The 25,005-nt window shown below is 33.5% G+C and overlaps 4 protein-coding genes and 1 long non-coding RNA gene across 5 annotated transcripts; 2 read left to right on the plus strand and 3 right to left on the minus strand.

Moving 5' to 3' along the window:
• Positions 1-1,836: 1,836 nt before the first annotated feature.
• On the minus strand, positions 1,837-5,216 carry LOC106384013 (jacalin-related lectin 24). Its single transcript, XM_048749409.1, has 2 exons — positions 4,991-5,216; positions 1,837-4,019 (listed from the first exon to the last, which is right to left on the minus strand). Exons 1-2 carry the CDS (start codon positions 5,204-5,206, stop codon positions 3,741-3,743), a joined length of 495 nt encoding a protein of 164 aa, XP_048605366.1. The 5' UTR covers positions 5,207-5,216; the 3' UTR covers positions 1,837-3,740.
• Positions 5,217-8,224: 3,008 nt separating this feature from the next.
• LOC106388340 lies at positions 8,225-8,699 on the minus strand. Its single transcript, XM_013828393.3, has one exon. It carries the CDS (start codon positions 8,679-8,681, stop codon positions 8,478-8,480), a length of 204 nt encoding a protein of 67 aa, XP_013683847.1. The 5' UTR covers positions 8,682-8,699; the 3' UTR covers positions 8,225-8,477.
• Positions 8,700-10,627: 1,928 nt separating this feature from the next.
• LOC111197788 (mitogen-activated protein kinase 6-like) lies at positions 10,628-13,352 on the plus strand. The gene is made up of 6 exons (XM_022699164.2): positions 10,628-11,078; positions 11,246-11,375; positions 11,915-12,052; positions 12,136-12,468; positions 12,548-12,728; positions 12,809-13,352. Exons 1-6 carry the CDS (start codon positions 10,855-10,857, stop codon positions 12,988-12,990), a joined length of 1,188 nt encoding a protein of 395 aa, XP_022554885.2. The 5' UTR covers positions 10,628-10,854; the 3' UTR covers positions 12,991-13,352.
• A 167-nt stretch (positions 13,353-13,519) lies between these two features.
• On the plus strand, positions 13,520-16,432 carry LOC106388341 (exopolygalacturonase-like). The gene is made up of 4 exons (XM_048752675.1): positions 13,520-14,326; positions 14,407-14,718; positions 15,169-15,687; positions 15,773-16,432. The coding sequence occupies exons 1-4, from the start codon at positions 14,180-14,182 to the stop codon at positions 16,004-16,006; spliced, it is 1,212 nt and encodes a 403-aa protein (XP_048608632.1). The 5' UTR covers positions 13,520-14,179; the 3' UTR covers positions 16,007-16,432.
• Positions 16,433-20,039: 3,607 nt separating this feature from the next.
• LOC106386243 lies at positions 20,040-24,155 on the minus strand. Its single transcript, XR_001277449.3, has 2 exons — positions 21,075-24,155; positions 20,040-20,846 (listed from the first exon to the last, which is right to left on the minus strand). It is a non-coding gene; the product is annotated as an uncharacterized LOC106386243 (long non-coding RNA).
• Positions 24,156-25,005: the final 850 nt, after the last annotated feature.

Genomic DNA, 25,005 nt, shown 5'->3' on the forward strand with positions numbered 1-25,005 from the left:
ACGAAAATAGTTTTGTGTGTACTCTCAGACTCAAAAGAAAAAATCTAAGAAAAAAAATATGAAGGATTGTAAGCTTTTGCTTAGTCCAAGGAATTGAGATTACTGCAATGTTTCTTTTCTATTTTTAAGACAACCGAAACACTTCGATCCTTACGGAGCACTAACGTACATAGTCATTAATAGCAATAAAGGAAATTGATTCCCATGACTACGATTCAGAAACGTTAGTATATCAAGTCATAAAGTTGCATTGACCACATCAAAAGCCAACAATATACTTTAATTGAGTTTATATTTAACCAAATACCAAAATATTTTATGAATATAATTTAAAACAAGTTTATTGACATTTAAGTCTAATCAACTTATCAAATCTAAATTCAAACTCAAATATCTAAAGTGAAACATTTGTTAAATTTTATATTTAACCATATAATAGCTTTATAAACTTTTCATGTCATTCACTTTATACCTTCATTTCTCATTCAAAACAACTCCGATTTTGACCAACAAATACACTAACTCATAGTTTTCATGGTGACGATTACATCGTATCCAAATTCCGGTCTTTCCGACAGACGTCTCCGTCGAAAAACCCATCAAAAAAATGGCCCACACCACTTTGTCAAAAACGAGTTCCAACAATCCCCCACATGAATAGAAATGACTCTATACACATGACTCAAGAAAGAGAAAAAAAATAACTTTTGAGAGTATGAGCGAAAAATCCACTGCATGATGAGTTGGTAGCAATTTTTCAGCCTTGAACCAGTCATTGTTAATAGCTATCGGATTTACTCAAACAGGAGGTGACCATGATGTCTTGAACCCCCCGGACTTTGGTGTAAACCGAGACAATAGCTATAACACAGCTTCATTCTCTCACAAAACTAATTTCTCTATTGTGTTCATTTTGACCCTGAACATTCTTGGTAATCATGAGTGAACTTGGAGAATATAGTATTTCCTTCATTCTCCTAGAAACGGCCCCATTTCACACTCACAAGGTGATTTGCCATTGCTTTCTTTAGAGGAATATCATTTACTGAAAACAATGGACACAAATCATTAAAAACAAATGCTTATCCTATATTCCTTACATGCAACACTGTTTAGTCATTCTGGGAACTGGGTATAGACCGAAGTCTTACAGTGCTTTGGGAAGATTTAGTTTGACTTAGTTGTCTCCTTGAACCTATTTCTTGGGATCTCCAGTCAGTTAGGTAGAGTTACCGCCAAACCTCATCTTAATTCAAAGGCTAACCCATTCCTCTTGATCATCTACAATATGATCTCATGACACACCTTTAATATAAGGATCATAGGTTGTCATCATAATGAACATAATCTCTTGAGATTAGTCGAGATCAATTGTCTAATGATTTTTGTCATCTTTATTCAAGATACAATTAAACATTATACACAAAACTCAGTGTATGACACTAGTTTCTTTTTTCTTTTTTGTAAATATATATATATATACATATATATATATATATATATTGTGATAACTATAATTAAGTTCATTTGGCTTCTTGCCTACAACTTTATATGGTAAGCAAAGCTTCCCCCACATTTCTTGATATAGTTCAAAAAACATGCATATTTACATTTAACATCTCTTAAGAGTTTAGAAGAAAGAAAATTTAATCTACAACTCTTTTAGATTTAAATGAATAAAAAGCAATTTCGTAAGTTATCATAATTTTCTTTAAAAAATGTATTTCAATCTTAGAAATTCACATTTTACCTACAACTATTTTCATAGTTCTTTCAAGGTGATTAATAAATCCAACTTGTATGTTTTGGATTTTTCCAAACACATACTTTGCTTTTTAACAAATATACATATCATTACAAGATATTATTTGTGTCATCAAAACCACCATTCTATATGATTATTCTCAACCATATTGACTTTATAAACTACAATACACATGTCAGTTTCAGTCACATTGGTCTGAAAATTCTCATTGTTTTTGCATGGTCAATCTTCTTGTAACTTGCATTTAAGCATTGATGAAATATAAATGTTTTCGATCAATATCAATAAACATTTTATTTTCTATGGCAAATTATTTATATGTAGCAGACCTCTCCCAAGCTTAATTTGGGGCGTCGACTCACAAAATCAATTTCCATCCATATAACATGATCCCTTAAGAATCAAAATGTTGTTTATAACATTTGTTTATTTCACCATACATAAAACTTCAATATTTTTCTTCTTTCATGGTTATTCCAAAAAGAAAAAACTGAAACCAGAAATCAAAAGGTTAGACATTATTGATAACATGCAAGACAAAAAACGTGAATGCTCTTTGATAATTAAATTAAACCAATGGCTGAAACCGGTTAAAGAAAAAGAACTACACGCAAGTCTAGCCTTTTGACAAATAACATAAACTGATAAGCTCTAATGGTAACGGAAATTTCAGATCAAACGTCTCTTTTTCTACGAAACTCCAATTAAACTCTTCTAAAAACGCAGATATAGATTAGATAACCGATTAAGTTCTGCAATATAGAAAGATTAATCAGAAAATACCAGCGGCACAAATCCTTGCGGTCAAGACAAAAGGACAACAACTAAAGATCCGAACAACAATAATAACTAAAGACGATTAGAACCAGTAGAACTGAGCAAAGATAAGAAAACGTCACGTTGCAGGAGATAAGCTAAAAATTCTATTTTAAATAAATCCTGCAGAACAGAAGCGTAAGAATAAAGATAAAAAAACTTCACGCAACACTGAGAAACTACCGGTACCTAACCGTTTTATGGGAACCTGTTCTGGATCGTTCAACACCTGTTCTTAACAAAAACAACTTTTACAATAATCAGTCCGGTTAGTGCAAAGCAATAGACGGATATTTTGAGTTAAGACTGATAGAACCGTATCATATAATCTACGGAGAACTGAATATTGTAAAGAATAAGATTGATAAAATTATACCAAAGATTAAGAAAATGATGATACAACTGCAGAGGCGAGATATTATCTCTTTCCTTAACTCAAAATACGTCTCGTAGTGCGACGGTTCGATAACGTAATGAGTCCCAAGATATAACTGCAAAAAATCTTCTGATTTACGTCACTCTATTAGAAACCTGACGAAATTAGTTTTGTGTGTACTCTCAGACTCAAAAGAAAAAATCTAAGAAAAAAAATATGAAGGATTGTAAGCTTTTGCTTAGTCCAATGAATTGAGATTAGTGCAATGTTTCTTTTCTATTTATAAGACAAACGAAACACTTCGATCCTTATGGAGCACTAACGTACATAGTCATTAATAACAATAAAGGAAATTGATTCCCATGACTACGATTCAGAAACGTTAGTATATCAAGTCATAAAGTTGCATTGACCACATCAAAAGCCAACAATATACTTTAATTGAGTTTATATTTAACCAAATACCAAAATATTTTATGAATATGATTTAAAACAAGTTTATTGACATTTAAGTCTAATCAACTTATCAAATCTAAATTCAAACTCAAATATCTAAAGTGAAACATTTGTTAAATTTTATATTTAACCATATAATAGTTTTATAAGCTTTTTATGTCATTAACTTTAGACCTTCATTTCTCATTCAAAACAACTCCGATTTTGACCAACAAATACACTAACTCATAGTGTTCATGGTGACGATTACATCGTATCCAAATTCCGGTCTTTCCGATAGACGTCTCCGTCGAAAAACCCATCGAAAAAATGGTCCACGCCACTCTGTCAAAAACGTGTTCCAACAAACTTTTCACGTTTAGTCACCCCATGAGAACTTGGAATGGGATTCACGTAAATACCAATCGATGTAATACCGCCAAAAGTGTAAGAACCAAAGAAACCACCAAATTCACGTCGATCGCGTATTGACGGATCAATTTCTATCTTGGGAGGAGGTGCATTGTCATCATTCGCAAACGGTCCGTGCTTCCCACGGTTTGTGTGAAATATCAAATTTGCGATTCCTCCATGATATCCTAGTGATCCACTTAATCCAGTCACATACTAAACTTATATATTAAAAAAGAAGTCACAACCTTGATTCATGTGTGATTTTTTAAAAAATAGACCTAAGACCATGATTAACCCGAGTTCTTAGAGTGGGGTTCTTAACGGAAGTTCTTCTTAACTTCTTCTAAGAACCTCATCCTAAGAACTCCGGATTAATCATGCTCTAATGGACCTATTCCTAGAAAATCATGTTACATTTAATTTCTAATCTTATCATTTAAATTTTGGGCATACCAGAAATTTTTATTGGGCTATCAATAATTGAATTTAAAGAATAGATGATCCATTAGATTTATAGATATTATAAATTAAATAGATATAATTTAATGTTGTAATATTATACCTCCATATGTTAAATATTTAAATATTTGTCGATGTTAACTTTTAAAATTATAAAGTTTTTTTTTAAATAACAAAATTCATATTATCTAACAATGATTAATCTCTACTACCTTAAACCAATGAAAACAAATTTTAAACTATATAGCTTATTTTAAAAATTAAACAAATACTAATTGTTTAATTGTTTACTCGATAATATAAATCAATGAAGCGAAAAATTTAATTTTTAATTTTTTTTGTAAATTTGTGAAATGTTACAATATCTTTGAATATGACAATAAAACAATATTTTACTAATTTTTATATATATAGTTACGATTTTAATAATGAAATAATAATCCGAAAATATATATATAGAAGAAGATACAAATACATGTGAAAATTTAAAATAATCTATTCAATGAAGAAAATATACTGTAAACTAATTACTTTTTAAAATTGATAGACACATATATTTATATAAAAATAAATATATACCAATTTAGAATTGAAAACAAAATATTTATATAAAAATAAATAAAAATAAAATCTCATCCCGAGATCTAGTCTTGATTAAGTCTCACCTGCGTAACATATTTAACTTCGTCAGAGAAGTAACTCTTATTAAAAAAAACTTAAATTACGGACACAAAACTTACAACTCGAAAGCTGTATCCTTCAGAGGGACCATACTGTTTAGACAAGGTAAGACCTTCGTTAATCTCCGTGTAGCCAAACTGAATAGATCTAATGATGCTATCAAAAGAAACGTATATGTGAGAGATCATGGTGCGTCCCTTCTCATCCCAGTCCTCGGGCTCACATGTACGCTTTCTACCAACTGAACCTGCCCGTATCATCTCAAAAAAAAAAAAAGAAGCAGAGTATAGAAGTTTTGTAAAGATAGAGTCAACGATAGACTAAGACAAAGGACACGTTTTATATTGGAGACTCTGTGTAAAATATAATAAAATAGATATATTATTGTGTTGTATCTAGTAAGAGAATACAATATACATAAATATATATATACATAGCGGTAACATTAACATAATGTTAACACTAGATAATGCTAACTTTCTTAAATAATTAATGTAAATATGCTAGAATATCTTGAGAGTAATTTGTTCTTCAAGTTTTTCCTTTTAGTTTTGAGGGTTTTTATGGGTTTCACTGGCTTCATAATCTTGATCCGTAAGATACATATCTTCCAGCCCAACATATCTGTAATACATCTCCGCACGACAAATGTGGGATGCACAACGCACAATCTGCAAATCACAAAGCGACTACGTATGTCGTGGACAATATGAGTCCGATTGGTAATGACTGTACCTTTAAAAATTTTGCTGTAGAAAAAAATAGGTAGACTTTTTGTTGTGGCTTTAGATTTTATTGCTGTAAAATTTTATGGAAAGCAGTAAAAAATTGCTTTGGATATTTGGCTCTGCAGAACACTTGTACAGCTGTAGGTTATTTTAAGAGCTGTGGTTTCAAAAAAAAATTAAAGCTTGATTGCTCTAAATTTGGTGCTGTAGAAATAAATAGGACCGTGGACAGCACCTACAACAACTACCAATCACACCCTATGTCGAGAAAAATAAATCAGTAGGTTTCTCCGGGAATAAACTTCAACTTAGACAAGGAGAGATGAAAACTTCAGCTTTTCTTTGGTCTTGACAAGTGAATACATCCCGTGGACGCAACTACAACTCCAAAAACAATCGTCCTATCGCGGACAGTCCATAACACGGACTTAAAAAAACTGACTTAAGATTTTGAGCGTTCAACTAGAACTCCCCCGTAATGGTTAAACTATAACCAATAAATCCCAAACTATGGGAAAATAATACTTTGAAATATTCTAAACTATAGAATAAATCTCATAAAAAAAACAACCCATGAGAAACCTTAACCTAAGAATTACCTTTAAGAATCTTCCAATTAACTCTTAAACATTAACCCATGATATTCTAACCTTGACTAAAGACGTGTTTTCAAAACCAAATTAATAAAGCTATTGACTTTAGAAAACCAAAACTAAGTAAAGACGTAACTCCAAAAGTAATAAAACTCGTACCACTAACTTAGATTAAAACTAAAAGCCTAACGACTCAAACACATGCGGTAACGTCGTCTTCATCGTCGGTATCACCATCATCTTCTTCAACATCGCCAACACCAACGATGACCACCATTATCAACGCAGAAGCTTTAGTCTTGTTCTCACTTTCTCGCAAAGGCATCGAACTTCGAGTTCTTGTATACGTCGACGACTTGCTGATGCTCACATGCTTGATGCTTCAGCGTTTTAAAGAATATTTGGGGAGGTGTTTTGCAATGAAAGACCTAGGAAAACATAAATATTTCCTTGGTATAGAGGTAAGTCGTGGACCAGAGGGAATTTTTCTTTCGCAAAAAAGTACAGTCTCGACATCGTTGCTGATACAGGAAACCTGGGCTCCAAACCTGCTTTGACACCTCTTGAGCAGAACCATAAGTTGGCGGAATCAAAGGGCCCGCTTCTTGCTGATCCAAAGAAGTATCGACGGCTCTTGGGACGGCTGATTTATCTTCTTAACACTCGTCCTGATCTCTGTTACTCCATTCACATACTCTCTCAGTTTATGAAGTCTCCGCGGGAAGAACACTGGCAGGCAGCTCTTCGTGTAGTTCGGTTCCTGAAAGGAACACCTGGACAAGGGATTATACTCAAGTCTGATCCTGATATTCCTCTAACCATTTACTGCGATGCAGATTGGGGGGCTTGTCCCTTGTCTCGACGTTCACTCAGTGCCTTCGTCGTTATGCTTGGTGGATCCCCTATATCTTGGAAAACAAAGAAACAGAAGACGGTCTCTCATTCCTCTGCAGAAGCAGAATACAGATCAATGTCTACAGCACTCCGTGAGATCAAATGGATTCAGCGTCTTCTCAAAGATCTGGGGGCGGAGCAGACACAGCCTACACGTTTCTTCTGTGATAGTAAGGCTGCAATACACATTGCAGCAAATCCCGTTTTCCATGAACGAACGAAGCATATTGAATCAAGTCATTCAGTTCGCGATGCAGTTAAGGATGGAACTATTGTCACTCAGCATATTCGTACAGAGTCTCAGATTGCTGATATCCTAACAAAGGCATTGGGTCGAGCTACATTTCAGAATCTAGTGTCCAAGTTGGGCATTGTGAATCCACACTTTCCAACTTGAGGGGGAGTATTGGCGTGGTTATATTATGTTAGAGATAATGACAACAATGAACCGATAAGTCTTATGTTATATTTAAATATACTCGACGTTGGTTCGAGATAAGTCCAAGGGCGATCTCTATTGTTGTATAAATACGTTGGCATTGCCATTCTCATAGAACGAGTACTTTCGATATCAAAATCTACACTCTGTCTTGTCCAAAACCCTAAGAGCATCATTATCATTGAAGACGGTTCACGGTTTTTAAGATTTTTTTTTTTGTCTGAAAAAAATAAATTAAAACGCGAACCAATCACGGGGTGCCACGTGTCAGTGGAGTCCGCAAACAGTGCAAGAAACACTCTAAAATCGGTTCTTATTTCATAATTATGTGACCGTTTCTTATGAGTTTTGTGGAGCCCACGCAATAAAAACCCACTAAGAACCCAACTAATAACCCCGATAATGGTGGCCTAATGGGCTTCATTGGGGGTAGAGCTGGGAATATGACTCATCGCGGGCTCCCTTCCACAGGGCTAGAGCCACACAACTCTCAATGTCGTTGGCACGCTAAACCGAGAACGAAGGAGATAGATTGAGACGCACACTGCATTCATGTCGATATTTTGAGAACTCATATTTTTAAAAGTAGTTCTTGATTGTCAAAAATAGCCCATCACCTTCATCTTTTTAGCCAGGCTAATAAAGCTCTTATGGATAACCAAACCTTCCAACAAACGTTTAGGTACAAGATTATATGACAACAATGACAAGAACATCAAAACGAAGTCCTAATTAGACATTCTCTTGTTTAAACCATTGTATCAAAGATTGGACTTAAAGACTGAAACACACAGAAACGAGCCAAACTCGTAAAGTAAGAACTTGGGAAGACAAAAGATGAACATGTTTTATTGGACTTATCAAAAGCCTCCGAAGATCAGACTTTCGCTGTAACCTTGGGGTCGGTCTCGACCTGTTTCTGGTCTTCAAACTTGTCTATAGCCATTTGAAGCTCGTCTGTGCCACCAACAGCCTTCATCGTGTAGAAATACACCCCAAAAACAAATGCTGTCAAGCCTCCGGCTACAACAGCGTTCTTGCTTTTTGGGCCTAGAAAACTCAAACCTGGAAATCCCGACATTGTTTCAAACTCTCTAACCTGCGAGATTCAAGAAAAGTGTAAGCTGTCACACGTTAGAGAAGAGACTCCAAGTATCAGAACAATAATTAGCTTGATACTACAAATACTAAGTGAGAACTTTATAGCATTTGACTCCATAAGCGCTGAGGAACTGGAGGAACATAGATATGTTTGTTCATATAAGTGAAAACAAGAATATTGAGATATGTTGCTAGTATTCACCCTAAGACTTACTAATACTATGCCAAGGTAAAGCGAGAGACCAAGAGCATGCGAGATAGCAACTTAAGGTTCCAGCTAAACAGAACACTAACAGACAGCAAATCCCACTGAGAGACAATCATTTGCTCAGATTCATGCGCATCAGTTTAACATAATAATTGTTCAAAAAGTCAATAACAGTCGGCGCAAAGCCAGATGCTTCTAGCTTCCCTTTATTCCTGAGTATCTAATTCTAGACGAATCAATCACACCTGAAATCAAATCGAATCGAACCTGCTGGCTGCTGCTGTACGTTTAGAGATCACCGGGGAAGTTGCAAAGATACTCAAAGCTTGTATCTTAAATGACCCAATTCAATGCTGCAGAAGCCTAAAGATTCGCACTTTCCTATCTATCGAAACCCTAAACCCTGAAGAGGATCACGAGAGAGATGGACACAGATAACAGCCCCCTCTTTTAGAGTTCGACCCATTATTTTGTTGAGATCCCTATAATCTACAATAGTATCAAAGCATGCCCCATACTTTATTTTAACACAAGTTACCCCATATCTCAATTTGATTGTTCGATAGAAGTAGATTGATGAGCAAATACAATACAAAATGTGAATATTTTTTTTAAAAATTTATTAAACATGTACTAACAGGTTAAAACCGCTGTTTTGAAACCCAACCCGGATCTGCGGTTGAACCGGTAAACCCGATGAGCCAAAAAAAATCCGGTTTGAGTTTTGTGAAAAACCCAATATTTAGAAACCCGCAAAAACTCACTAAAACCCGTAACCCGATACCGGTTGAACCGATAAATAATTTTTTTTTTTTTTAAATTATGTTTTATATTCTAAGTTTCTAATTAAGAAGTTAGATGCTGACAAAAAAAAAACTAGGTTTTTCATTTTCAGTTTTATATTTCTGATTTTTAGATTTTGATGAAGATTTCACTATGCCTTCTGAAAAAAGTGAAATGAACAACGGTAGAGAACCAAATTTTTTTTTTGTCATCAACGAAACCAAAATTAGTTGATGTGATTTGGTGTTAATTTATTTCCATTATTGACTGTTTATTACAATGATCTTTTATTTTTGGTTTATTTTGGATTTGAAGTTTAATTTATTATTCACATTAGACATTTAAATATTTATGAATTTTATGTCTTTTTTAGATGTTATAACTCTTATCTTGTTACAGAAAATTTTAAATAGCCTAACCTATTTTTGATATTTTGTATGTCAAATGAAAATAAAAATATAGAAACTAAAGTTAAGTATTTCCTAAATGTTTTTAAGCATAAAATATATAGATATCCAAACTATTATTTTATATTTTAAAAACATTTAGAAAATATTAAAATTTAGTTTCTGTATTGTTTTTCATATTTAATATATTATTATATAATAAAATTAATTTATTTATTAATTCATGGTTCATCCGCGATCAATCCAGTGACCTAGCGATCGGGTAAATCGTCCGGTTCAGTAGTCGGGTCGGGTTTAAAAATATTGGTTAAAACCAAAAGAGATGTGATTAGTGGCTATTTATTTCCTTCCTTAAGATCCCTAAAATCTACAATAATATCAAAATAAATAAATCCTATTTTTTTTTAATTACCATAAGTTTACCACCCCCCCCCCAATCTTAATTTGACTGTTACAGAATACGTAGATTGCTGAGCAAACACGTAACAAATTTGAGTGGATAACTTTTGACACCGTGTTTAAATTTATTAAATCTGAAAATTAAAAGCTTAAAATACACAAAAGATGTGATTGATACAGCTTTAACAAAAAAAAAAAAAAAAAGATGTTAATGTGATTATGTCTTCCGCACGCACATGACTTTCTGTCTTCTTCTTCTTCTTCTCCTTCTCTCTTCAGATCTGTCTTGACCCCCAAAAACCAATCAATATCATCCATCTCCTTCTTCTTCTTCTTCTTCTTCTTCGCCGGCGCTCATGGACGGTGGAACGGGTCAACCGGCGGCTGATACCGAGATGTCGGAAGCTTCAGGCGGTGCGGTTGCATCGCAACCGATGCCGGGGAAAGAGAATATTCCGGCGACTCTAAGCCACGGAGGGAGGTTTATACAGTATAACATATTCGGGAACATCTTCGAGGTCACCGCTAAGTATAACCCTCCGATCATGCCTATTGGCAAGGGCGCTTATGGCATCGTTTGGTAATTATTTCATTTTCTCCAAAAATAAAAAAAAAAACAAATTTTTTTTTGTTTTTTTTTTTGGGTTTGGTAAAGCTGCCAACTTTGATTCGAATTATCTACGAAAAAAATGATTTCATTAACATAAAGTTTGATCCTTTGTGTTCTTGTTTATTTGATTTATGCAGCTCGGCTATGAACTCTGAAACGAATGAAAGCGTTGCTATTAAGAAAATCGCAAACGCTTTCGATAATAAGATTGATGCCAAGAGAACTCTCCGTGAGATCAAGCTCCTTCGCCACATGGATCATGAGAATGTTAGTTCTTTTTCTTCTAATTCATAACTAAGAATCATCTGTTTATAGTCCTAATGTTGAACTCATAATAGCCTGATAGATTTTAGTTAATTCCAAATAGCTTTGGATGAACTGTTCTATTTTGATTCTTATTATTGCATATGTTTTAATTAGACTTGTGAATGAATGTGCTGCAGCTGCCTGAATATTTACTCGGTTTGATTAGGATGGCTCAATGCTCAGTTAGTAGTATGGTACTTTCAACTAATAAAACGATTATTATCTTTGTTTACAAGATTGTTGCAATTATAGACTAAGAAACGCTTTCAATGATGTTTATAGTCCTAATGCAGAGCTCATAATAGGCTTTAGTTAATGCCAAAATGTTTAGATGAACAAATCGATTTGTGAATGAATGTGTTGCAGATGGTTGATTCAAAAACATTTCACGTTTAGAAGGAATATACATGACTGTTGACTGTGTAGCATATGCTATTGTTTTGAATGATGTGTAGAATCATTTCCAACTAATAAAACAATTATTATCTTTGTGTTATCAGATTGTTGCAATAAGAGACATAATACCACCACCGCTAAGAACCGCTTTCAATGATGTTTACATCGCTTATGAGCTAATGGACACTGATCTCCATCAGATCATACGGTCTAACCAAGGCTTATCCGAAGAGCATTGCCAGGTTATCTTCGAGTTCTTGAGATTGTTTTTTTTTTTCACCTATAAGCCACATTTGAGAACTGTAATAGTTCGTTTTGTGTGCAGTATTTTCTTTACCAGATCCTCCGTGGATTGAAATACATTCACTCCGCAAATGTGCTTCACCGTGATCTGAAGCCTAGCAATCTCCTCCTCAACGCAAACTGCGACTTAAAAATCTGCGACTTCGGGTTAGCTCGAGTCAATTCCGAGAGCGACTTCATGACTGAGTACGTTGTCACGAGGTGGTACCGTGCACCAGAGCTGCTTTTGAACTCTTCTGACTATACTGCGGCGATAGATGTTTGGTCTGTTGGTTGTATTTTCATGGAGTTAATGGACCGTAAGCCACTCTTCCCTGGCAGAGATCATGTTCATCAGCTTCGCCTGCTCATGGAGGTAAGTGTAGTAACCTTTGAAGCTCTATTTGATGCTGTAAAGAAACATGTTTTGAGACACTTTTCTTTTTTTATTTCAGCTCATAGGAACACCATCAGAACAAGAGGTTGAGTTCTTGAATGAAAATGCAAAGCGATACATAAGACAACTTCCACCGTATCCTCGTCAATCCATCACTGATAAGTTCCCAAATGTGCATCCTCTAGCGATAGATCTTATCGAGAAGATGCTAACGTTTGACCCTAGACGGAGAATCACAGGTCACTCCCCACTCTATTAAGGAGTAATATTGACTCTTGAATGAGTTAGTTTCTCACAGTTTATTGATTCTTGATTGCAGTTTTAGACGCGCTGGCACATCCATACCTGAACTCTCTGCACGACATCAGCGATGAGCCAGAGTGCACGATACCTTTCAACTTCGACTTTGAGCAGCACGCACTCTCAGAGGAGCAGATGAAGGAGCTCATATACCGTGAAGCGCTTGCATTCAATCCAGAGTATCAGCCAGCAATAGCTTGAATGGGATCAGGTTTGGTTTTGATCTTGACAAGATTCTTGAAAGGAGGAAACATCATTGTTTCTCTTCTGTGTATACTTGTGAGAGATGCTTGAAGGGGGTATGTGGCTCAAACGTTAAGTCTCGGTAAGGTTTTTTTTTTTCTTTCTTTTTGTCTTCTACGTATTGTAATTTACCCTCATTTCTTGTTACAAGTATTAAGACATAAGTTAAGATCGTCTCAGAAATAGTTTTCATGTATTACAAGATGTTCGTTTCCAGCAATATCAAATTTTTTTTTGCTTTGTAAAACATAAGGAATATGAGATTATTGTAATTTTGAATTCCAAAAAGATCAAATAAGAACTATTAATATTGCAGAGAAGATGAGAATGATTGAATGAAGCAACTGTTGACCTCATCTTCACTTTGGCTTGAGTGTCTGCCTCTGTATTACGCGACCTTAAGGATAGTTCAGAACTACAGAACTAAATTATACCTCGCAAAATCGAAAAAGGCACATAACTAAACCCAAGAATATGCGACCTTAATTGCCCCAAGTAGCTTACTATTCTCAAGTGATATTCACATATCTATTCAGTAAGAGACATTTGGAACCTTAGACGATATCAGCTTCAAGTGAGATCTCATCAAAAATAGAGTTTTAAGAAATAACTACCCAGATTCTTACGAAACTAGCCATTATCTTTGGTATGGTTGAAATTATCATTATAGTTTTAACTTAGTAGTTACTAGTTAGTAATTATGAAAAAACAATGTGTGTATATATAGGTATAATTTAGTTTATTGATGATGATTTAGCGTTGTTTACAAATCATATGTAATGGAATTATTTCAAAACAAAGCATTAACGGAAACAATTTACCGGTAAATACGTAATTGACAATTTTACCAAAATTAAGATTCTGTTTTAAATGAGAGCAAAGAGAAATCAGATAATTAACCATGTACATTCCATAACAATAAATAATCAACCAAAGCAATACAATAGAAACAATCCAATATTAGCCGATGATTACTAATTAGTAACAAGATTCAAGTTCTTATTTTTAGAAATAGATGTATTCTAATAGTTCATGGAAACATATTAACTCTATATAAGCATATACAGTAGAGCAACACTTTTCATCGTGTCTTATTCATTAGTAGCACAGAATCCTTACTTTTATATACCCTAAACAAAATAAGAAGATGACTTGCATTGCTTCTACGTTTAAGGCTTTGTGTTTTTCTTTCTTGTTCGTCGCCGCCGTAGCAAGTCGTCCGACCAACAGGCCAAAGGTTTTTAACGTCCAACGTTATGGTGCCAAAGCTGACGGAAAAACTGATAACGCCAAGGTATATATACATAACCAATATAGAAACACTCAAAAATAAACATTTTACCAACTTTTTTTGTTTAACTTGTTCAAAATTAGGCGTTCACAAGCATATGGAACAGCGCATGCACAAGGAAAGGTGGTAATAGTAAAATCTACGTGCCCAAAGGAACATTTTATCTCAGTGGTGTAGAGTTCGTAGGGCCATGCGCGAATCAGATTGAATTCGTTAACGATGGAACCTTGTTGGCTCCTGCAAACCCTAGGGACATTAAGCAGGACATATGGATCAACTTCAGGTACATTAACAATCTTATTATCTCCGGTGCCGGTACACTCGACGGCCAAGGGGAAGAGTCTTGGCCACTAAATGACTGCCACAAAAATCCCAATTGTCCTAAGCTAGCTATGGTACCACTTCTTAATCCTTTTACATATTGCTTTATTATATGATTTTACAATGAAAATTATGTAATTCAGTTATTTTCTATTACACGGTGAATTTGTAGATTTAATTATTTAGATACAAAACGTTATGAAAACGAATATCATTTTGAAGAAGGTAATATCCACATAGCTACATTTTAGAGCTTGCCCATTTGTAAAGTATTTCAATATGGTGTCTGTCTCCACTAAAAATCATATTTTAAGTTATTGATTATGTTACAATATTTATAGAGAGTCGCAGTACCTAAAACCCAGTAGAGTATCTACTAAAATATCACAGAAGCTAAGTTCTTATTTGAAAAACTATTGTTTCACTTTTCTATTTTTATTTCTTTTGTTTTAATTTTTAGATACCCAAAGAGTGTTTTTGATTCAGGTCACCTAATGTCTTACTAAACTTAATTATTCTCACAGACCATGGGATTTGCATTCGTGAACAACTCAAGAATCAATGGGATAACATCAATCAACAGCAAAATGGGACACTTCAACTTCTTCTCTGTCCATCACTTCAACATCACCAATGTCACTATAACAGCTCCCGGCGATAGCCCCAACACCGACGGGTTAAAGTTCGGGTTCTGTAGCAACATTAACATCTCCAACACACACATTGGTACGGGAGACGACTGTATCGCCATCCTTTCTGGAACCACCAACATGGATATCTCTAACGTCACCTGTGGTCCCGGACATGGGATCAGTGTCGGAAGCTTAGGGAAGAACAAAGAAGAGAAGGACGTTAATGGCTTAACCGTAAGAGACATAGTCTTTAACGGCACTAGCGATGGTATTCGGATCAAAACTTGGGAATCTTCAGCTTCGAAGATATTGGTTTCTAACTTCGTGTACGAAAATATTCAAATGATTAACGTTGGAAACCCTATCAACATCGACCAGAAGTATTGTCCTCACCCACCCTGTGAAAAGAAGGTGAACTCTCTACGCGAGATACAAACTTATATAATTATTTTCTCTTCTTATTACAACAAAAAAAAGTTGTTCATTATTTTTTCAGGGAGAGTCACACGTTCAAATCCAAGACCTTAAGTTAAAGAACATATATGGAACATCGACGAACAAAGTGGCGGTGAATCTACAATGTAGCAAGAGCTTTCCGTGCAAGAAGGTTGAGCTAATTGACATTAACCTAGAGCATAAGGGAGTCGAGGGTGGTCCTTCCACTGCGGTATGTGAGAATGTTGACGGTTCTGCACGTGGCAAGATGGTTCCTCAGCATTGTCTGAACTGATTTGACGACCCATAGGAGCAATGACCGTGCGTTGTACTACTTTATATTTTCCGTGTTTTTGTATCATTTATAATCTCTGTGTCTTTGCTTCTTCTTCTTTCTTTTTCTGCTAGTTTATGAAAGTTTTTGATTGGTGCAATAATAAAGAAGTGAATACACTTGTGTTTTTTTGTCTTTGGTCTATTTTTTTATTGTTTCATAGACAAAAAAAAAAAGAGTACAATCTTAAGTCTTGTAAGGTTTTATTTTCTCTCTTTTTGTCTTCTATGTATTGTAATTTACCCTCATTTCTTGTTGCAAGTATTAAGACATAAGTTAAGATCGTCTCAGAAATAGTTTTCGTGCATTACAAGACGTTCTTTTCCAGCATATAGTATCAAAAGATCTTATTGTTTAAGATGCGAGTCTCAGAATAATGTGTATATCATCTCCAACTAATTGGACGATTGCTATCTTTGTGCTATCAGATTGTTGCAATCAGAGACATAATACCACCACCGCTTAGAACCGGTTTCAATGATGTTTACATCGCTTATGAGCTAATGGACACTGATCTCCATCAGATCAATATAGCCAAGGCTTATCCAAAGAACATTGCCACGTTACCTTTAAGTTCTTGAGATTGTTTTTTTTTTTTCACCTATTAGCCAGACTTGAAACCTGTAATAATTTTCATCTTTCTTCTTGTGTGCAGTACTTTCTTTACCAGATCCTCCGTGGATTGAAGTACATTCACTCCGCAAATGCTAACGTTTGATCCGATTCCTAGACGGAGAATCTCAGGTCAGTGCACACTCTATAAGGAGTTATATTGACTCTTGAATACGTTAGTCCTCACATTTTTTTGATTCTTGATTCTTGATTGCAGTTTTAGACGCGCTGGCACATCCATACCTGAACTCTCTACACGACATTAGCGATGAGACAGAGTGCACGATACCTTTCAACTTCGACTTTGAGCAGCACGCACTCTCAGAGGAGCAGATGAAGGAGCTCATACACCGTGAAGCGCTTGCATTCAATCCAGAGTATCAGCCAGCAATAGCTTGAATGGGAGCAGGTTTGGTTTTGATCTTGACAAGATTCTTGAAAGGAGGAAACAACCATTGTTTCTCTTCTGTGTATACTCGTGAGAGATGCTTGAAGGGGGTATGTGAGGATCAATGTGGCTCAAACGTTAAGTCTCGGTAAGGTTTTTTTTTCTCTCTCTTTTTGTTTTCTACGTATTGTAATTTGCCCTCATTTCTTGTTGCGATTATTAAGACTTAAATTTAAGATCATCTCAGAAATAGTTTTCATGTATTACAAGTGTTCGTTCTCAGCATTTTGCTTTTTAAAACAGAAGGAATATGAGATTTTTTGTAATTTTGAGTTCCAAAAAGATCTCGTGACAAAAAAAAAAAAAAAGAGTTCCAAAAAGATCAAATAAGAACTATTAATATTGCAGAGAAGATGAGGATGAAGCAACTCTTGACCTCATCTTTACTTTGGCTTGAGTGTCTGCCATGTAAGAGTAAGCAATCATTAATAACTTTCAATTAGTGATGGTTGAAGGCGTTAATGTCCTTACCACTTTAGCAGTTGAGCATCAATGATTGCTTGCTCTTACATGTAGAAAAACACGAAAATACCATCTTACTTATTCTTCTCAAGTAGTTGTGCATGTGTCTTGAGACTAGCCAAGCAAGCAGCATGCCACTCTGATGTATGATATGAACCATCCACCTGCGACTCCCCTCATCATTAAAGTTTTGGTGATCTAGCCAGATCAAAAGTACCTTGACTGAGAAAACCCAAGCTAGATAGATACTTGACAGAATCTTGCTATGTTTTGAACTTTCACTTAATGCTCCAGCTGTAATACAATCATAAATTCTTTTTTCTTTTTTGAAAAGACAATCATAAATTCTAGATTTGTTTTTTTTTTTTGAAAAGTATAAATTCTTGGTTTGAAGGGTTACAAACTTACAATATGTGATTCTACACTAACATATATGTATAGCACAGTTCACCACTTCCAAAACATTAACTTCTATCCAAAGACATGGCCTCATTGAGCTTCTGTCTGTAAGCAGGATCTAGGTTATAATGTATGCTTCAGAGAGGGTCATCCACACAGAAATCACAGTTCTGTAAATAATCAATTGAACTCATTCAAGGTATGAGCATGGTAGTATGAAAGGATACAAACCATGCAGTTGGAGCCAACTCTGGATTTCTGCACAGCCTTGTAATCTTAGTTCTTCACATTCTAATTTACCTTTGACATATGTTTGTAGAGGTAATGTAACTTAGTTACTATAATCTCACTCGCTTTCAGTTTTTTTTTTGGGTCAACACTCACTTTCAGTTATTGTAAAATAATAAGGGAACCTCCTTTTATTTTCCTTGTAGTTACAAGATTCAAAGATGTTAATAATTTATATTATTTTGTTCTTGATGCAGCAAGATATTTGGAAATTATTCAAATCTCTTTATTATTCATTAGTTTGCATCGATAATTACTTCTTATTGTATTTTCTATATCTTAGTAGTTTTCCTATTTTAATTAAGATTAAAGCTTTCATAGATTTAATGATTTATTATAAATATACATCTAAACCTAAAGTTGTATTTAGTTTGATGTGATTAATAAAAGAGCTTTGGCTTTTGGAAAAATTGTATTCTCTATCTCTTGTATTGATTTGATTAGATTCATCAATCAAGAAGCAGGTCTCAAGCGAGGATTTCCTAGAATCCATTGGTTGAGCTGGCAGGTCCCAAGCGTTGTTCCATAACCTCTTGGTTGAACTGTTTATCGTTGCTTCCGCTCCATGAGTTCTCCACCTACATTTTTAAGTTATAAATCATTGTTTTTTCTCTCCAAAGTTTTATTTAAGAATACTGAAAACACACTTTTGAAATGATGCCGAAGTAAAATCACATTTGGAATCAACAATAAATAATGATAGAGATCATTCATATTCCATTAGTACAGTTTGGTTGTATGATTTGGTGCATCATAGCTGAAAGAGTAACAGGTTCGATTAAATAGCATTGTGTAGTGTGGGGTTTTTGTCCTTGATATACGGGAACAGGCGATAGCCGGTGAAGAAGAGAATGAACAAATCGAGAAGAAGACTGACACGTGTCGATTAGAAACCAAAGTAGCTGACTCAGCCGACCTCCTGGATTTTGCGTGAATCACGTGTTTACAGTCAAACCTTCGGCGTCTTCCTCTGTAAGCTCTTTATGTACTCGGTTTGTTCTACGTCGTCGCTTTTGGTTCTCTTGGACAAGTAGCTCCCAAGTAGTGTGATGGTATGGTGGTTGTATAAAATGTTTTTAAAAAGATGTAACTTTAGAGTATAAAATAAGAGATTTAGGTTAGTATTGTAAAACTTTATTAACCCGACTACAATGGTCCAGCCGCAAATAAACAAACATGTCACGAGAGGTGATTTTCAGAACAACTAGTAAAACAAAGACATGTTGTTCTTTTACTATCACATTATTTTCATGTTTATTTTATACGGACCAGGTTGTTATTCTGTTATATGGTATATTCGACCAAAGTTTTTTTTGTGGACGTACTGTTTTAGTTCATTTGTAAAATGAGAAGTTTGGATAATTATTCTATAAGTTTAGTACAGCCGACCACATAGTTTAGTATAACTATTAGCAGTTTTTACATTATCTTAAATGTGTAACGGCGGTTGTATGACATTGAATTGTGTTGAATATAGATTAGAGAAATAGTTAATTTACTTCGAAGTGGGAAGCAATGTAATGCAGTGCTGCTTAGTTATAGTTCGTTACATAATTAGAATTCACTTACTAATGTCAATTTAAGAACCTTTTTATGCAGAGTACTATAACATGTCATATATCATTTGGCAAAAGAATGGTTCTATGTGTCTTTAAAGAATTGAAATATAAAGGTAACATTTAGATTGGTTCCAGTTTTCTTATAAGTTGGTGAGGTCCATGATTTGTTTTTCGTATTTATTATGCTTTTAAATACTGCTTACCGATCATCAATGTTTTTATTTTATTTTAATACTAGTGTTTACGTTAAAGTTTAAACCTAAATTCGTACAAAAATTGATTTCTAGAGCCATTATATTTTCTTTTAAAGATTTTGGACTTTATCTTTAGTTTTTATTAATAAAGCTTAATTGCTTTGATTTTATTGTTCTAGAGAGAATAATGGCTGCGTAGAGCACTCACATCCAACACCAATCATCCCCAATATGTTACAAGTAGATTAAAGAGATAGGTTAAAACGGCCAAAACCAATGTATTCAAATATGATCAATCCATACCCAGCGAATATGAGAGTGCCGAAACATACCCAAACTATTTTTAACTGAAATTACATACCTAAACGATCTTTTTTCGGCCAAAACCTTCAATTTTGACATCTGGCAAACGGATTGTGGACGGAAGCTTATGTGTCTGTTAAAAAAAAACGATGTCGTTTTACTTTGTGATACTAACAAGATCTGGACAAAACATCGTTGATTTAAACCCTCTCTCCCCAAAGAGATCGTTTAAAGACTTTCTTGTGATGAGAATTAATGGCTTACGTTGACTTGGAAAGAGAGTTTGAGTAAGGTTTGATTTATCTGTTGTTTGTTTGTTCTAATGAACAAGATTTGCCAGTGATCTTGAGCTGATAATCAAGATTTAACATACAAGATTTGTGCTGATAATCAACAAAAGACAAATGATATACAGATTGCCTCCGAGAACTTTGTAAACATCGTCTCGAGAGGACATACAATATCAACAAGTGATACCATCTTTCACTTCAAACTTTCCTTTGTGGTATAATGTGTAACATGCTTCAAAAGGGGCACTGCTAAACAGCGAAATATTCAGTTTAGCATTTCGTCGAACATGTGGTGTGCATATAACGAAATAGTGTTTTCATTTCAAATTATTTAATAAACCCCAAAATTGTTTGAAATATATTTTGTTTTAACATGTAATAAGCCAATCTAGTATGCCAGTCTCCCAAAATCGTGTAAAAATCACAAACCCTAATCACTATAAAAATAATTTGGAGAATGAAGGAGAAGCTTACCTCATCGAATCCATTGTTGGAAAGAGTTTCAGACACAAACTACAAAGACTTTTATCAATCTACGATTAAGAAACTATGATTACTTCCATTTTGGATCTTTTGTTCGTTTTTTATAAGAGACGAGAAGAGTTTTGGTTCTTGTTTCAATTACAAAGATTTTGTCTAAAAATGTAATACTTAATTAAGTTTGTGTTAACGGTGGATTAACAGGTGTTAACATATTAAGCTATGTTTGAAGGTTTTGGCACAAAAAAGATTGTTTAGGTATGTAATTTCAGTTAAAAATAGTCCGGGTATGTTTCGGCACTGTCATATTCGATGGGTATGAATTGACCATATTTGAATACATTGGACTGGTTTTGGCCATTTTCCAGTTCAATGGTTTAAACTATAAATAAAATATTGAAAGATTTTCAAAAAGAGTCTAGGAATGATTGGCTTCAAATCTATCTTCAGTTATCTATACTATTAAAATTGAATTCCTACTAGGATTCTGTCCGTACTTTTGAAGTTATTTACAATGGCATACCATTGTTTTTTTTTATTAACATTAATTTTATTGATTAAATTCGGCCAGCATAATAAACCAATCAGAATGAAGAATATAATAGCCAATAACAATGAATGCAACAGCATTTATCAGCGTTACTTATGCCAAAAATAAAACCGAACTCCATAATACAATTATTAACGTTTGTGTTGAAAGCATATACTCGTAACTATACAAACCATAGAAGCATAATTCTAATATATACAATTATTATTTAACCTTATTAATTGTTGTAACACTTATTGTTTGACTTAGTGCTTATGATATGTTTAACATGTTTGAGAGCAAAGCACTATGAATTTTTTTTACAAAGATCATGAAATATAAAGTAGTCCAAATGAATTTATAATGTGAATAACGAAATAAAGAATAGCATTCATCATTTTAAGATATTTTCATTTTTTGTTTGTTAATTCAAGAATTTAAATTTTGGGTAACAAACAAAATCAATAAAGATGACCAAGAAAATCGTAAAATATCAATTTCAACTTCCTTAATATATGGACACTACGATATTCTGCGAGTTTAACTTAATTAACTTGGCCAACCATCTCAATTGTATTTAGAAAAAAAATCGGAATGTCTAAAAAATATGTAATATATGTTACCAAAATAATGTCACCCAATTTGCTAATTATTAATATAGGATCCGCAAATATTGACCTCAGTAATGATACTAACTATATTTTGATTCAGAAAACCTATCAAGTATATATTTTAGAACATACTGCACATGTTTTCCTAAATATACTCTTAACCTAAATACCTAATTGTTAGTATTTTAGTCTGACCAAAACTAAACCCAACTAAAACCAAGCGCTAAAGTGTTTTGTTTTTTATGAATATTATAAATCCATTTTAAATCCATAATTATTGAAGTTTTATTATAATTTAAATTTTATGTCTTAGTTGAAATATGTATAATGAAAAACTTAAATGCTTATGAAATCTGTAATATAATAGTTTATTAAGAAATTAAAATATAATTATATTTATTGATTAGAATTTAGAAGTATACAATTTTAAAATCTTTGAAAAAAATTAATAAGCATTTTGGAAACTTGAACGATCATTTATAAAGTAATATAATAAAAATAGGACACTTTTATAAACAAACATAAAATATATGCAAAATTATAATAGTAAAGAAAGAGGACAATTTATTGAAATTGACTATAAACAAACATAAAATCTATGAAAATATTAAGTTAGACAATATTATCAATTTTAAATGAAATTTAAAAGGAAACGATCCCGCGCTTTGAAAACGCGGATCAAAATCTAGTTTATCCTTAGAGATGAAAATAAATATTTTGCTCATAATGTATGTACACCTAAATGTTGAAAGAGAAGGAAAAAATTTGTGAACTAATTCTTTGTGAGATAGGGGAAATGATGAAAGGAATATCTAAAAAGAGGAAGTTGAAGAAATATACATAACACAAAAAAACAGCTTTGCAAAGTACAAGGAATGCAAATTGTAAATATAAAAAAGATGGTCTTCAAGAAAAATATATTTTCTTTTAAGATTGTTTACTATTATAGTTTCAGATTATAGAAAATATATAGAATAGAATTTATGCTATCATATGGTAAGAAAAATAATAATACTAATATATATATATATATATTTGAATAGATAGAATTTTACCATGCAGACTTTTTACTACTATTGAAACCAACGATTTATTTGTCTTTGATTCAATAAATTCGGTTTATTTATTACGGATTCAATGTGGTTGTATAAGACGAAAATGTTGACTTTGCTATTTAGTACAGTCTCGAAAAATTTCATGAGCCATTATTATTACTAGTTACATTGACTCCGCACAAGTACGGGATTGTAGACCGAGTTCTTGTTTCATCTCATTTCTTATAGTTATAGTTATTGTAGCTGTAAATTTTACGTTTTGAGTTGACTATTATTTTTCAAGTTTTTTATTGTTATATGGTTAGAGTTGTGATGATGAATTGTGTATGCATTGTTCTCCACTCATAAAGGACTAAAATGTTTTAGTAATATGATTGATATAGTTCGTGGTGTTGTTTCCTGTGTCACTGTGACTTATTGTTTGTTTGTTTTTTTTAATTTGTTACTTGTATTGTTGAAATTACATAAATTATATTAAGGTTGTTGAGAGTACCTTTTGTTTGTGAATATTTTTTCTCAAGTTTAGTTGTGTAAGTTGTGTGTATTAAGTAATAATTATTTTTATTCTTATTATGTTGGTTATATGTTTTTTTTTTATTTTTAAACTTGTTGCTTTTACCGGACCTTTAAAACAAATACATGAAAACTTGTAGAAATAACTATAAAATGAGTGACAATTAGTATTTGGACCTTAATGGGTTTTAAACGAATATATGTATTTTTCATAAGAAGACAATAACATTGGCCCGTTGACATTGAACATGTAAGCTATTTTCATAAGACAAGAGGAGTGAGTAGGTGGAAATGTTGTTGCCGCCTTTGTGTCTGTTGGGATTGTCTCTTGTATCTCTTGGTATGGTTGTGTTTGTTTCTCTTTTATTTGATGGGTAATATGCAAACAAAAATCATTGTTAGTTGTATTTATTAAAGTTTGTAACTTACTCTGCCTTTTTGTTTAGGTAATTTCACTGATCTTGGTTGTCGTCTTAGTCTTCTTCACAAGCATCTGCGAAAGTAAGTTTGTAAATTGTTAAATAACTGGTCGTGTAGTTTGTATTTGTTTAGTTGGCTCAATGTATTTGTCGTTGAGTTTTAGTTGAGTTGATTGGTTTGGTATATATTTGTTTTGAAGTTTATTTGTAAGATTAGACAAAAAGAGAGGTGATCATTAATTATTCGTCTTGTTTTGGGATTCTAGTTTTTGGTGATTTGATTGTTTGGGTTATTGTGGTTTCTTTTAAGTTGTAAAATAAAGATTTGTGTAAAATTAGATTGATAAGTAAGAGAGATAAATAGACGACCACAAATCTTGGGTAGAAAATATTTTTGATTATTGATGTTAGCACAATATAGACAATAATATAAATATAATTATGTGTTGATTGTTTCTTACGGATCAATAAGGAGACGGATAACGACTCGAGTTGTTTCTTTGGTAAAGTCAGAGCCTTGGACATAACAGATTTGCCCAACCACATCTGCGAGTTTAAATATCAGTTATAATATCGAAACATAATATAAACCCAATTGCAATATGATAATATACCTGAGAGTTCTAGGTTTGTGCTCGCAATCACTTGGAGATTGTCGAACAATCTAATTGACTGGAGATTGGTCTCAGGAGCACCCGTGATGACTTCATCAATAATGGTTAGTGAGATGAAACAAATGGGGAATGGATGATCAGTTATCTTGTACATGCTTGAGCACCTAGCAACCTCAAAACGATC

This window comes from Brassica napus, chromosome C3 (assembly GCF_020379485.1).
Source record: "Brassica napus cultivar Da-Ae chromosome C3, Da-Ae, whole genome shotgun sequence".
NCBI classification, from domain to species: Eukaryota; Viridiplantae; Streptophyta; class Magnoliopsida; order Brassicales; family Brassicaceae; genus Brassica; species Brassica napus.

What these genes read in the sequence shown, in the direction of transcription:
- LOC106384013 (XM_048749409.1), bottom strand. Translation starts at nt 5,206, where the DNA reads ATGATACGGGCAGGTTCAGTTGGTAGAAAGCGTACATGTGAGCCCGAG. An exon ending in GAGTTGTAAGTTTTGTGTCC is followed by an intron (nt 4,020 to 4,990) that starts GTAATTTAAGTT and finishes ATATAAGTTTAG; the next exon opens with TATGTGACTGGATTAAGTGG.
- LOC106388340 (XM_013828393.3), bottom strand. Translation starts at nt 8,681, where the DNA reads ATGTCGGGATTTCCAGGTTTGAGTTTTCTAGGCCCAAAAAGCAAGAAC.
- LOC111197788 (XM_022699164.2), top strand. Translation starts at nt 10,855, where the DNA reads ATGGACGGTGGAACGGGTCAACCGGCGGCTGATACCGAGATGTCGGAA. An exon ending in GGCGCTTATGGCATCGTTTG is followed by an intron (nt 11,079 to 11,245) that starts GTAATTATTTCA and finishes TGATTTATGCAG; the next exon opens with CTCGGCTATGAACTCTGAAA. An exon ending in TATCCGAAGAGCATTGCCAG is followed by an intron (nt 12,053 to 12,135) that starts GTTATCTTCGAG and finishes TTTTGTGTGCAG; the next exon opens with TATTTTCTTTACCAGATCCT.
- LOC106388341 (XM_048752675.1), top strand. Translation starts at nt 14,180, where the DNA reads ATGACTTGCATTGCTTCTACGTTTAAGGCTTTGTGTTTTTCTTTCTTG. An exon ending in ATTGTCCTAAGCTAGCTATG is followed by an intron (nt 14,719 to 15,168) that starts GTACCACTTCTT and finishes TTATTCTCACAG; the next exon opens with ACCATGGGATTTGCATTCGT. An exon ending in ACCCACCCTGTGAAAAGAAG is followed by an intron (nt 15,688 to 15,772) that starts GTGAACTCTCTA and finishes TTATTTTTTCAG; the next exon opens with GGAGAGTCACACGTTCAAAT.